This window comes from Pseudorca crassidens, chromosome 2 (assembly GCF_039906515.1).
Source record: "Pseudorca crassidens isolate mPseCra1 chromosome 2, mPseCra1.hap1, whole genome shotgun sequence".
NCBI classification, from domain to species: domain Eukaryota; kingdom Metazoa; phylum Chordata; class Mammalia; order Artiodactyla; family Delphinidae; genus Pseudorca; species Pseudorca crassidens.
In genome coordinates this window covers 54,525,204-54,540,449 of record NC_090297.1, presented here as the reverse complement: position 1 = coordinate 54,540,449, position 15,246 = coordinate 54,525,204, and the positions used below count along the sequence as shown (strand labels likewise).

The window sequence follows — 15,246 nt, the reverse complement described above, 5'->3', positions numbered from 1 at the left end:
GCTTTAGGCTGTCCCCTGTCAGGATCTCATAGTTTAATCAATTCCAGACCAAGTTTTTACATTATCTTCTTGGTTTGTGGCTTGTGCACTATAAAAGAAGTATACCAACCCCATACCCATGGAGAACACAGGTTGGGGTTTTGATTTCTTGTGGGTGATCCCAGTGGCCCAGGGTGGTTGATAGACTTCCATACCAGATCCTTGGCAGAATTTTCCTTATTTCATGCTCAGGTCTGTCATTCTTCATTGACAGCCTTGGAAAGGAGTTTGTTTCCTATGGCCTCAGCTCTCATCCCTATAGGATTCTGAAACTCCAGCCCCTAAGAACCATACATACTTCCCATGTTTTTATAGGACCTTTTGTTTCATTCCTTCCCACTGAACACTGCTTGTTCTTCAATTCGGGCACCTGGAGATTTCTCCTTTCTGCATACCAGACTGGTGATGGATTTTTTTTTCCCTTGTGTATTTACACTAGCATCTCTCTGTGATTGGGAGGAATGTCCCTTGACAACTCAATCTGACCAGAAAGTTTTTCTTATGCCTTTAGATATCAGTCCTTCTCTCTTGGCTCTGAGTTCAAGGAGGACAGAGACCCTGGTCTGACTCATCTTTTTTTGTTTTGTTTTCTTGGCTGCGTTGGGTCTTCATTGCTGCACGTGGGCTTTCTCTCTAGTTGCGGCGAGCAGGGGTTACGCTTGGTTGCGGTGCGTGGGCTTCTCATTGTGGTGGCTTTTCTTGTTGTGGAGCATGGGCTCTAGGCGCGTGGGCTTCAATAGTTGTGGCATGTGGGCTCAGTAGTTGTAGCTTATGGGCTTAGTTGCTCTGCGGCATGTGGGATCTTCCCGGACCAGGGCTTGAACCCATGTACCCTGCATTGGCAGGTGGATTACCACTGCGCCACCAGGGAAGTCCCTGATTCATCTTTTGATTCTGAGTCTTCAGACTGTGCCCAGATCAGAGTCAGAAGCAATAAAGAATTGATCAAAATGAGTGAATAAATGAATCAATCAGCTTTCGCTTTCATTCTAAGTGGGAAGTTAAGACCACATACTAATTACCTTCTAGAGAAAGAAGACACCAAGAACCCCTGGAAAGCCATCCATGCTCTCTGGAAGGCCATGCTAAACAGTAAAAGGAGTTTGGGGACTGCCTTAGTTCCACCCTTTGGCCAGTAGGTTCCACCCTTTGGCCAGTAGGTTCTACTACTTGACACTACTTTCTTGAAGGGCAACAGCTGCTAATTACAGTGCTGGTCTGCTAGAAATTCAAAGTCTGGCAGGCTAGGTAGTTGACTGGTGGCTCTGCTGCCTTTTCAGCACATGATGTGCTTTTCAGACTGATGTCCTTCTAGAGCCGTAACTGGAACTTGATCAGTAACAGGTAGTGTGCAATGATATATTTTTTTCTGTTGGTGCTATAAGGAGCTTGCCAAGTAAGTTCACATACTTGAAAGCCCCTGGCACACTGCATGGCACAGAGTAGGCACTGCTTTAACATTTAGTATGCTTTATTTCTTCTTTTCCATTAAAAAAAAAATCCACGAAGATTTGTTGAGAAACTACTGCCTCCGCAGCATTGTGCTTGGTGCTGGAGATGCAGAGGCATAACGTGCAGTCCCTGTTTTAATCCTTAATTAGAAAAAGAATGTCCAGATCAAATTTGACGATAACAAATGATCCTAAATGTCCTTTGATTTAAGGTGAAAAGACATCTCACCTCATCCCGCCACCCTAAAATGCCTGAAGAGCATAACCAACAAAGTAAATCGTCCCATTCCTGTTTTATAAAGTAACATTCTCATTCCTCTGAGAGGAACTCTAACTCCCAGTGAATACACGAGCAGACAAAAGACAGCAGATCATAAAAGGCAATTTTTGACAATGATTTTTGAGCTCCTTTTATCACTATAATCCCAGAACCTAAAATCATGCCTGAACTAAAGTAGAAACTCAGTAAGATTGTTGAAGGTATCTGTATATATATATATATATATATATATATATATATATATATATATATATATATATATGGATGTGGCCCATCCATCTATATGACTACAGTGTGACTCACCTGTCATTCCATACATATTTATTGAGGATTTCCTATGAATGAGAGTCTCTACTAGATTTTTTAATAGAGACAGGAAAAAAAAAAAAAAAGAACAAAATAGATATCCTACCTACAAGGAACTTCCAGGTTTAAGGGCGGGATAGACAAATATGTAAATCACCATGATATAACATAGAAAATGCTAAGAGAAGAACAGAGAAAAAGACTATGGGGGTTCCAAATACAGAAAGGCCACTTCCTGCTGAGGGATTAGATAAGACTGTGGCTAATATAGACTATATGCTCAGACTTAAAGGAGAAGTAATTTGTTGCCCTGTAGAGGGGAGAGAATGGAGACTGGCAACGAAGGAAGGGCAGTTCAGATGGAAAGAACAGCTAAGACAAAAGTAGAGAAGAAAAAAGCACAGGACATATAAGATGAAATAAAAATCGGGCTGGAGATGCATAAAAGGGCATAAAGGGGACTAAAGAGAAATAAGCCTGAAGGGTAGGATGAGCCAATTTCAGGGATTCTGAATGTGTCCTGATTTATCTTCCAGGACATAGGATCTCTACAGAGTAGCCAGTGCTTAGCATACGGCAGGACTTAATTAATACTACAACAGACTCATAGCAGGAACCTGTCCTCCACGTGCACACAGGAAGCTGCCATCTGTACACACAGGCAATTACAAACATTCCAAATACTCTGCCCTGAACCCTGCAAGCACATCAAATACTCACTGTAAAAGGTCACCCAGCAAACAGCTCTGATCCGTCCTGGCTCAGGCAGAATCAAATCCTCTAAATAAGATCCACTAGATGCAGTGTCAGGAAGGTCAGAAGCTACCCTTTTCCACATCTTGAAGCATTTTTAGCATGTGGAACATTTTAGGGGAAGAAGGGAAAGGAAAGAGAGAGAGAGAGAGACAGAGAGAGAGAGAGAGAGAGAGAGAGAGAGGAAAAAACAACAACAACAAACCTTTCCAGAAATAATAGAATTCCAAGTAATTAAATGTTAAATGATCACAGTAAGCAGGGAATTTATTTTGGCCCCCGCCTCCTTCTAGTGATCTAAAAAGCAGTTGATTTCAAAGACAGCCATGCCAGGAGTAAACCTGGCATTTCATGCCTCCCCTCTTCCACCTCCACCCCTACGTGTCCCCACTGTGTACCTCTGTCGAGCTCACTTGAAATGTTCCACGATGAGGTAGGCACTAAGTCAGCAGTGACTGACAACTCTGTTTCTGAAAAGACAAAGAAGGGAGGGGAAAAAGACGAGGGCAATATTAAATATAGTAACGTATGGGCTGTTAGAAGCATCACAGGAGATTTCCAAAGGCCCTGCCTTCCAAGAGAAACCACGCGGTCCCACAGCTTAGTAAACTTGAATGTCTGCTCTACTTGCCTGGCAGGGGTGCCTGCACCACAGAGGCCATCCAGACAAACACACTGGAGGCCAGATTCCAAGTTGTTTTTCTTTAAAGCACAGGCTTGAAAATTAAAATACAAATATTTCATTGATGAAAAACCAAACCTACAGAAATGACCAAATACCATCCAACACAAACTCTTCCTTTTCTTGTTAGAAGACAAGTCTTAGATTAATACAGTCAATAGTCTTCCCATGAAACATGAGAACAGCATTGTTCCTGCTGCTGGCTTCATTTGTGTTTGTGAATTGATAGCATTTCTATTAATAGAGAAATCGATTTCTCTATATTGAAACCTTAAGTCAAGACAAATGAAAGCTAAGTATTTGAATATGGAGAGTCATTCATGGTAACCTAAATTCAAAGATAATTTTCAAAACCACTATAAATTAAAGCAAACGTGCAAATCAATAGTCTAAGGGACATGATACACTATTAAAATTTTAAAACTCTTCAGTGATATACTGTAATATACAAATGATGTCTTTGTTTTTGAAAATTTAACCCATGACACCATCCTACTAGCACATTCTAATAGGACTGCACTAACCAATTGTTAGGTTACACACATACACACACGCGCGCACACACACACACGCGCGCACACACACACTCACTGCATTACAGAACTTTAGTGCTAGGCAGGATCTCAGAGAGCCCAGAGCCTGGGTCGTTAGATCTGTGGCACCCATGCCATCACTTCCCCTTCCTTCAGACATCATTAGTCAATTATGGCCCTTTTTGCTTATTAAACCTGGGGTCTGCCTTACAGCCTTTTCAACACAGTACTCTAGGTAGTCACTGAAAATGGATCTGCGTCAGAATGCAAGATAAACTTTAGTAAGTGGAAGAACTGGATTCACATCCAGGTCCGCTTGACTCCACCAGGCACATACCTCCTGGCAGCCCATGCTGCCCAGTCCTCAAGTCTGTGAAACCTGACTTGTTTTTCACCTTACCTCTCTCTGGCTTCACCTTTTCACCTAGATAAGCACACTCTCTACATTTCCTTATTTACTGATGGGGACCGTCTGCCACGTGGCCATAGAAGCCACAACCCGTCAGCAGTGAGCTTTGCCGAGGACAGGATGTTTACCCACTGAGACCCTGCAGAGGCCACTTCTAGCTTGTCTACTGGGTCTCCAATCAACCTGCCACGTACAGCAGAGACAAAAGGTTGTTTGGTCTGTGCAGGCCTCCTTGGCTTGTCGCTTCCCCTGTTCAGGTGGGAAAAGAAAGCAGGTGGGAAAGAAAGTACACAAGCCACACGTACCCTTCCCACCCCAAACAGCCCCAGTCACCTGCTCCATCCTGAGCCGACAACAGCATAGACTCTTTTAAGGGGAACTGAAGTCAGATGGGCAGTATGGCAGGGACCTTACAGCACAGAGAATTCCAAACTATGAAGCCAAAAAGGAAAATCTGCCCAGGTAAGAAAAATGCTTAGCGCAAAACCACAGTGGAAGACAGTGCTTCTGTCATCAACCACTTGTCCTCGGAACGGGTATTTCATGCAGGTGATTTCACCAGGAAGTGCTAATTGTCTACGTTTTGGAGCCTTCCATGTGTGATTCCAACTGCAGCTCCACGCTGACCCCCATCCTGCTGCCACCCACTTTGGCTCTTTGAATAAAGGCCCCTTGTCGGCAGTATTTTGGATTGCTGTGGTTCCCCTTATAAAAAGGCTCATCAAGCACTCCAATACTCAGAACTTCGGGGAGCTTGGGAATAGAAGCATGGCAGCCACGGCGGCAATTCAGGCAAGGAAGCAAAGAGTGGGGAAGTGGTGGGATTAAGACAGATTTTGACAGCATTTACATTCAATATTTTCATAGCTTCATCTTACTGCTGCTCACAGCTAAATTGCCAGAAACATAGGTTTCACTTTACAGTGTTAATTTTATAGAAAGTTAGCTACATGTCACTTGGTTTTTCTAGCCTGAATTTGAATTGCTGATTGAATATAATTTGAGACTGATGACAAATGAATGGATTCTTGGCACTGTTAACAGTTGAAATTGTTCCCCATGTGTCCCTGGACACTAATTACCACTGGGTTCTTAGGCTACAGCAAAGATAATTTCAATTCACAAGCTCATTAAGTGATTGTGATGCTTCTGAGGAATTTTGTTCTCAGACTCCAGATCTATTCCTCGAGATAACCACATGTTCAACCTTTCAGATAAAATGATAATAAAAACAGATAAAATAGATAAAATATCTTAAAATATGAATAATCTCCCTGAAAAATATTGTCTTCTGAGGCCACTTTTTTTGGAAAGAAAGGCTGATTATTTAATGTGAAAAGTTTAATGTTAGTAGTTTAATGTAGCCCCTCACAAAAATGATGTTTAATAAGGTTCCCCCCTCACCTCCCGAAAAGCAGGCTGAATTTTAAGCAAGAAAAATTGAGCACATCTCAATTTGAGAGCCCTCGATTCCAGGGTCAGCAGCAGCGTTAGAGAGATGCGACTGCCAGTCTTGACCCTGCAGGATCTCCACTAATGGATTCAGCTCCTCTCTTATTTTCTTCACCGTGGCAAAAGGATGAGATATTTAATACCAGACTAGCAGCCTCTCTGTGTGTAAAATTTATTGTGGTAATGGCAAATTTGTATGTGCCAACTGGGAGACAGTAGAATATTTAATGGAAATACACACCTACATTAAGATACTAATTTCTGCCACTTACTAATTTTGTGATCAGGACCAAGTTACTTAACATCCTTTGACCACTATTTTCTCATCTGTAAAATGGGGACAATAAAAGCCATCTCACAGGAATGTGGTAAGGACTAAATCACATTATGGACCAAAAGGGTCCCGCACCAAAAGGGTGCCCAGCATAGAGTGGATACTCAAGATCTTTCATGCCTCCCCTTCTGTCTAGCAAGGCAAACGGGCATATGCCATGTGGACATACTCCAGTTAGCAGCTATGTCACTGTCTAGGTTTGAAATGACGCATTTGCTGTGCTTTTAGAAAGACCCTGTTTTGCATGCCTTACTAATCCAAGCCAATCTTTTCATTTTGTGAGGTTTTCCTGAATCGGTCACCAGTTCTCTTAGAACATCAGTGTTTTTATGTGGTTTTATCCAATTTAAGCAAATCCAGCATGTTTGAGAAAACTCCAGCTCTTATCTTTCCTGACCTCCGCAGGAGGGCAAGACATTCTTCTCCCAAGTTGATCAATAGGAGCTATTACCTTTGCAGTTTCACTGATGAGTGACTTTTTGGCACTGATTCTGCAAACATAAGGTTTTGGTATTTAAGCCTGAACAGTGGGAGTGTCACTTGGAGGGAGGGGAAAAAATAATAAGCCTTGAATCCTCCTCATTGATAAAAGCCTGTGCTCTCCACGAGGATCACTGGTTTGTCTCAGCAGTTGGCAGGGAACAGCCACATGTTCACAGGATGCAGAGGCTCTTCCAAGAAGCCCCTGGCCATGCCACATCCTGTATTCTCTTCCAGTAACAAGCTGAGGTTACACAGGCACAAACCAGCATTCTCATGAGACTGGTGGCCAGCCCAGTGGTCACAAAGGCCAAGGGTGAGGGACAAGTGGCTGCCCCAATGCCCTTCATGACCAGTGACACTGAGTCCTGCAGTGTTATATCTGAGTGGGCCGTAGAGGCCCAGGACTTATTTAGCAAACTATGTTGTTTGTTAGTGGGTTTTTTTGCTGCTTGTGAGTCAAACTTTAATAACCACTGTGGGGCGTTTTCCCCACAGAGTTAACAAATTTATAACTTTTTAAAAAAGGGGTGCATGTTTTAATGTGGCAATCGTATGTGGATCCTTCTCTCCTTAGATATAAAGTAGAAGTGTCATGTGATGTTATATGCAGTATTTAAATTTCTTACAAGTTCAAGTAGCTCATGACTCAAGCCTAAGGATTTCTGGAGGCGTCCTCATAGGGGACCTTGGAGCATCTGGGGGTACAGAGGACAAGGGGCCCAGGCTATAGCTCCCCCTTCAACAGGAACAACTCTACATTTCTCTGTGTTACATATTCAGGTGTCGTGGGAAAATGCGCCGACGCTTTAAACAAAAAAATTTTAAGCCTCTTATCTGGTACAGTCTCCTCATCTGACAGATGAAGAAAGTGAGGCCCACAGCAGTCAAGTGACTTGGCCAAAATCACAGTCCTAAGATAGAGCCAGGCCTTAGAGACGGCTTAGAAATAAATGCACGCTTCAATAAAATAAATTTAAAAGAAAAGAAATAAATGCATGCTGCCTTCTCATTGCCCTTAATCTTCCTCTGTCTGTGCCCGTAAGAGATGATATGTCTCCTTAGAAGCTGAGTTCAGAGAGACGCACAGGAAGTATCTAAACAGCTGGCGTCAGTCACACAAAAGGGGCACACTTTCTTCTGTGGTAAAAGAAGGTCTCTGCTCGTGATCATCTGGGGAAAGAGGGTGGGAAGGAGGCGAGGGTGCAATGGCTTCAAGTTCTCTGGTAGGCAGCGTTACTTTAGACACAAGGATCTCAGACTTGGTTCCTTCCTCTCCCCAGCGCCTCGGTGGAGGAGAAGCCCATAGCCAGGTACGACACCTTCACCAAAAGCACCTGTTTGGGAAAGTCAGAGCCTGCTCTCCTTAGAAGGGCAGGCAGGCCACATTCCCCAACAGCGCCAGGGGTTAGTCAGCCTGGGCATTGCTCTGGCCCTGGGTTCACAATCACCCCACATCTAGGGTCCTGAATGAGGGGGCCCCTCCACTCTGGGACTCAGTTTATTTACTGAGGAGAGGGAAGTGAGAGCCTCCTTTACCCCCTGTGGGAAAATCAGGAGTGGAGAATTACTATGCTCAGTGTCTACAACGACCTAATCCTCAGTGACCTCAGATTTGGATGTCTGATGTAATCTTCAAAATAAGTTTTCAGTACAATCACCAAGAAAGAAGACAGCACAGTCCTGCAACCTTAAACTGTTCAAATACCCAATCACACCACCTACACCGCACTATGAAATGATATCTTTTTATAAAACCTATAATGACTTCGTAAGTAGCACCATTACTGTCCATGTGACAAAGCCACTAATTTGTTGAAGAGAAATTTAAAATATACCAAAATTTGTGGTATTATTCATATTTTTATAGAGAGAGAATTGCAAAAAAGACAAAAACAAAAAACAAAATCTGTCCAGGTTTTCCCAATGTCTGAGAGGATAACACTCAGAGATCTTCTCAACAATTCCATAAAGTAGGTACCATTATTAACTCCATTCTAAGATTGGACAGCCTGAGGCAGAGATATTAAGGCACTTGCCTACTCAGCTTGTTGGGGGGGGGATGGGAATTATGGTCAAACCCAGGAGGTCTGACAGCAGAGCCAGTGTCTCCAATTGTGCCAAAATGGGAGTGGGAGGGAGGCAATGCCAAAAGACGTACCCACTGCTCTCCAGCTTAAGCCCCCTTCAGCCCCAGAGGACCCCAGTGAACCCTAAGTTCAGCAAAACATCGCTTGAGAACCAGTACCAGAGGCCACACTCCTCTCCCATCAATGCTTGGTTCCCTAATTCTAAAACCCCCAAAAGATGGTGAGAGACACAAAGGGAGGAGAGGAAATACTTCTTGAAACACACTTAAATGTCTTTTTTCCTTTGGAAATATTATTTCCTTCTTTAAATCTGTTGAATTAATATTATGGATCATACACAGTTCTTGTATTTAAAGGAATTATGTTACACAAAGCACCTAATGACACATATCTTCTTTAAAATGAATAGAAATATTCTTGAAAACTATCTTACTTAAAAGCCATCATAGTTGGGCTCCTTACCATGGAACTCTGGAGATTCACTCACTCATTTACCCATTCATTCATTCAATACACGTGTATATTAGCACTTTCTATGCATAAAAACTGGGATGAAGAAGCTTGACCTGATCGCTAACATTTTTTGAGAACTTACAGTCTAGTGGGAGAGGAGTACAGGAACACAATTATAAACAGTGTCCCAGGGCAACTACAGAAATGGACAGAAATGGTCTCCCCTTCCCACAAGTCATTCCTCCCATCTCGCCCCCATCAGGCTACAAACACCAAGAGTATTGAATAAAATACCACAAGAAAAGAATATAATGCAGAGCTGAGACTGAAAGAAAAGGACATTCTCAGGTGTCAGAAAGGAAGAGAACAGTAAGTAGAAGCTGATGCGGAAGATACCTGTAAATACAGGTCCTCCAGGCTGGGGGCTGAAATAGCAATGCTCACTGGAAAACCAACATGTGGCCAGAGGGAGATCTGGGTTCTCGCCTAAAGCCTTTATGAGAGCCTGGGAGCGCTCCCCCATCTGTGCGAAGGGGCTGGAAATACTTCCCCCAAAGTCCGGAGAAGCTGCTAGAACCCTTGAGTCCACCCAGGACATGGGTAGGGTGGGGGGAAACGTCCCCACAAAAAATCAAAAGGGCATGTAAAGACCAGAGACGTCGCATGTGCCCTTCCCCCAGTTTCTCTCCAATTAAGCTTATGTAATTACGGTATTCAAACCTGGAATTCAACATTGTTATAATGTATGTGTACAGTTCTCCGTCATTTCATTACAGGTGTAGATTCGTATAACCATCACTGCAATCAAGATGAAGAACTATGTCATCACCACAAAGATATCCCTCATACCACCCCTTTAGGGTCACACCCATCCCTCTCCTCCAAACCGTTCCTAACCCCGGCAACCACTAATCTGTTCTCCATCTCTATAATTTTGTTGTTTCAAGAATGTGATATAAATGAACTCATACAATGCCCTTGAGATCCACCCAATTTGTTGTGTGTATCAATGGCGTGTTCTTTTTTACTGCTGAGTAGTATTGCATAGTATAGATGTACTATCACACTGAAACCATTCACCTCAGACATTTGGTTGTTTCCATTTTCTGTGTATTAAAAATAAAACTGTTTTAAATGCACTCATAGCCTTTTTTTTTTTTTTTTTTTTTGCGGTACGTGGGCCTCTCACTGTTGTGGCCTCTCCCATTGTGGAGCACAGGCTCCAGACGCGCAGGCCCAGCGGCCATGGCTCACGGGCCCAGCCGCTGCGCGGCATGTGGGATCTTCCCGGAGCGGGGCACCAACTCGTGTCCCCTGCATCGGCAGGCGGACTCTCAACCACTGCGCCACCAGGGAAGCCCAACTCATAGCCTTTTGTGCTAAATACATTCTTTATTTCAGTAAGAGGGAAGCTGGATCTAGAAGGAAGGGGCAATAACGCAAGGAAGCAACAATAATCAAACAAGTTAGAAAATATGTTAAATAAGCCTTGACTCTAAACATAAATCTGTGATAAGAGGTACAACAGAAGTAAACAGAAGGTTCCAAGGCAGCACTGAGGAAGAGTACAACATCCAGTTTGGAGAGGGGAAACCTAAAGGATCAGAGAGTGGGAAAGACTGCTCCAATGTGAGAGGAGGCCTGTGTATTAGAAATACTATGGTACACTAAGGGAAGCGCACACAAATCAATAATGGTCATACTCAACTATACAGGAGCAGCTTTTTCCAAGAGGGAAACTAATAGTAATTTCAAAATCCAGGGACTTCTAGTTTTTTTGGTTCCCCTCCCCCCCCCCCTTAAAGAGAAAAGGAAACACCTCAGCTAATTACTGGGGAGGAATGATCTTCTTAGGGTCAGTGCAAAGTCCTAAGAGAAATTTCCAGATGACTCTAACCTTGATCTTCCCCAAGGAGAAGTTCAAATGAATGGACCCAAAGTTAGCTCCCTCATTCATCCATGGAGGCTTAGTGCAACAAAACAACTAGTTTATTTCTGGCTTCAGAATAAGTGGGCAAAGACAGAGTAAAGAAAGGAGAAAGCCTGCTGAAAAATGCTTAGCCCAGAAATTGGTCTTATCTCCCTACACGGGTTTTATTTCATTTCCTTTCGGGTGTTGCAGACACTTCAGATTTCCAATGACATCAACAAACTTCCCTCTTTTCTTCTGGTCTCCACTTGACTGATCTTTCTTATATGATTTTCCCCTCAAAAGTGCCTCCTGGCAATTTTTCCTTCTTACTCATCCTGCTGCGTCGTTTGTCTTTGTGTTCTGGAGTTTGCCATTTAGTTTCCCCCTTTGTATGGCCCACGCACACTTTCATATTCTATAATCCATTTTGCAATAAAGGTCTATTACTCTGTAATTGCCCCTGGTCAATTCAAAGTCACCTGCCTCTCAAAAGAAACGCGAGATCCAAAAAAGATGCTTTCCTCGCTGCAGTTCAATGACAGCTGAGAGTTTATTCTTGAGTCTTGCAAAACAAATGAAGCCTTGGTTAAGTCCTATATACAGTGGAAAGGAAGTTAAGGTGTGCTGGGTGCTTCCTAAAGCCATAGTGTATTAGTATACAGTTTGGAAAACTAGATGGCCAAAAAGGATTTCTTTAAAAACTCCTTACTTTCACCTGGATTTTAATGTGATCATATTCACTTGTTTGTTCGTTAATTCATCCATCCATCCATCCACCCATCCATTCATTCAACAAATATTTATGAAGTACTTACTCTGTTCCAGACTAGCTAAGTGCTAGCTAGGTGCTGGGATATACTAGTGAACAAAAGACCATTCCTTACTTCATGGAGCTCACTGTGTGGTAGGGACACAGAGAAGTAAATAAAGAATTAAAGTACAGTATGATAAATGCTGTGATGGGGTGGAGGCTGGGGAGGTGGGGAAGTAAAGGGACTCAGCACGGTCTTGGAAGATCCTGTCCTGGCCAAAGATTTTGGTGATGAAATTCATGTGCTTTATGGAGAGCCACATGCTTAGATAGACACGAGGAGCCCGCATAATCTAATTTTTTTCTTTGAATAGAACAGAATTTATTTATGCAAAAAGTGAACAAAGACTGAGACCTCTACAGTGGGTATGTCTTCGCTCGCCGTAATCACATAACTGCCCTTACGTGCAGAGCTTGGCTACTAAAATGAGTCTTCTACTAGAAACGGGGAATGTCTCTCCCAGCTTGAGTGATTTAGCTCCAGCCCTGTATACTTCCTAAATTGATTCTTCGACCAGGACTGGATCTTTTGTGCCTTTGTCTCCTTAGCAACGTATATATCTGCTGGGAATGGAGGGTTAGTGTAACCTGTCTAAGAGTTTCTAAGTTCCTTTTACCTTTCTAATTTACACTTGGCTCTGGAATGAGAGAAAATAACTGTCCATTCAACACGATACTACGCATGAGCTGAATGACTTCTGCTCTAGCCAGATCAGTGAAAAAATGGAATATATCAAACAAAATATTTGATGCACAAATTTCATCTCCTTGAAATAGCGTAATACTGACATCAATAAAATTTTTCTCGTGTTCGAACCTCAAATAGGATACCTCTGTTTCCTACTTCAAGCTATGTTTAAATCACAGCAAAACAACTGCAGTTCAATAGGAAAATATAATAAATCTGCTAACTCAGTGATATTCTGTTTTCTACTGAAAAGACAGAAAGACTAGAATTACTCTAATTTTCTACTTTACAGTTTGCACTCAATGCTATGGTCCACATATTCTTTGGCCATCAGTGAGTAAGGGTTCTTCCTTTCACTCTGCTTGCATAGTAAACTTCTTGAGGGTAAGGATCATGTCTTATGCTTCCTTTGTGTCCTACCTGGTTCCTACACGATCCTGGAACACGCCAGATGAGAAACAGCATAGCAGAGGGATGAAAGGGTCAAACTGAATTTAGAACCAGACATGTTCAAATCCTGGGTCTGTCACATACTAGCTTATGACCTCGGACAAAGTACTTCATACCTCTAAACCTCAGTTCCTCATTCGTAAAATGGGAACAATAGTAATGAGCTTGCAGGACTGCAATGAGGATTACTAGAAAAATATTTGAAGATGAGTACAGTGCCCAGCAAAGTAGCAGCTATAACTAATTGGTAAAGACTTTTTTACTTACTATAGATACAACTTCAGGGGTATTTAATGCAGTGATTCCCAAACCCAGCTGGGGAGTATGTTAGACAAATACAGATCCTTGGAGCCCCTATCTCTAAACTACCAAATCTCCCGAGGTGGGTCTTACATAACTAGCCTAGTACTGGTTCTCTACAACCCACTAGTTTAGGGAAACTCATATAATGATATGCCTGCCAAAAAACCCAAACAACACAAAAAGGTTTAAATGAACTGAGAAGTTTAATGTAATTTAAGAATCTAGGGGAGAGGGAGTTGGCAGACTAAAACTTAACTCTTGTTTTTGTCATAAAATCCCAAAGCAGCCAGCAATCTCAATATTGAGACAGCCCAGTGAATACTAACCAAGGGCAAAATTGATACCACTTGAATATCTTTCAAGGCGAAGTATTTATGTTTAACTAGAAGGTCCTCTTAATTGGTTGACCAACAATTTAGTCAATTAGACTCTTAGGAGGAAAATTATTATCCTGTAAAGAGAAGGGCAGTTTTGTCGCCACCAGTATCTCCATTACATAGGATCTCAGTGGCTGGGAATTTTATGTTTGTGGAGCTCTCCACCCAATGGGCAAATTGGGCACACTCTAAAAATATGTAGTCCTCCTACTTTAGGCAGGACTCCCTACAAGGAGGAAGAAACAAAACCCTTTTCAGTTTTGAGTCTCAGCCACTTAAAGCATTTACAAAGAGGAGGCCACTTTGGATGCAGTTGAAAAAGCTATTAAGATTCCAAGCACCTCACAGTAATACAAGTACCTTGTATTTAGGTAGCACTTTTCCTTTCAAGAAAGCCTGTACACAGAACAGACATTAGCTCATGACTCCACATGTGAAGGATCAAGGCCTGAGATAATCATACCCTGGTTGGAATTGAAGAAACCCAGATTCAGCCAGAGGACTTGCCTAAAGTCCCCTGGCATGTCATGAAGTGGCAGGAGAACGTAAGCACCGTCTTCCCTCACCCAAACCTGGCTCCACACAGGCTCTCTGTTACACCGCTGGTGAAATCTCTTTTCCAGTATTAAGGTTTGTTTTTTTTCTAAGCCCTTCTAGCACACTGTTAATTCAATCATTTCAAAGTTCCAAAGACTGTGGAGCAAACATTTTTTTAAACTATTTTCAGAAAAAAATCTATTGAAAGTATAATTTGTGTTTTCTGCCTGTCCCTGGAAACCAAGTGTTTAAGTTAATGAGATTGAGGGATGCCTGGGTTAGTGGAAATTATCTTAATCAGAGAGGTAAATTTAGGAGGATTACTATTATCCTGCAAGATAGTAAGATGGTTTTGCTCCAGCCATGTTAGCCTACGCGTGTAGGATCCAGATGGCTGGCAATTTTCAAATACTTAATTTGCCTCAAATTGCTCCACTTTAAAATGCTTTGCCCGTCTGGACTGGGTTTCCTGCACCATGTCATTATTGATAGCCTGGGAGATCAATAATTAAAATTAAATAGAGGGAAACATTAAGCAGAGCATAAGCTGGGGCCAGAATCCCTTCCCAGAGCCTCTTAGTTTAATCTCTCCCTCTTCTGAGATCCCACAGTGTTTTATCAATTCCTCTCTTACAACACTTTACAATTGTAAGGTGACCTATAATTGCTTCAGTGTCCTTGACTAAAATTGCACACTTCTCAAGGCTGGAGATGAGGTCTGACTTATTTATCTCTACATTACGCACAGCAGCAGCTGCTGAATTGTACACACAGTAGGCACTCAACAAATGTTTTCTGAATGTACAGGTGATATAATAGCTGCACACTCTCCATATTTTACCACATTTATTTGTATAAGGTAGTGGGGTAGATTGCAAAATGCCACAATTCATTCCACCCCGTACC

At 42.4% G+C, this 15,246-nt stretch overlaps 1 protein-coding gene across 3 annotated transcripts in view; it reads right to left on the bottom strand.

Moving 5' to 3' along the window:
- ROR1 (receptor tyrosine kinase like orphan receptor 1) overlaps positions 1 to 15,246 on the bottom strand; it is a 410,068-nt gene that overhangs the window by 167,953 nt on the left and 226,869 nt on the right. For all 3 annotated transcript variants that reach the window (XM_067726407.1, XM_067726409.1, XM_067726408.1), the window contains exon 2: positions 3,228 to 3,299. In XM_067726407.1, coding sequence (XP_067582508.1) covers positions 3,228 to 3,299 — 72 coding nt within the window. The remainder of the gene's footprint in view (positions 1 to 3,227; positions 3,300 to 15,246) is intronic.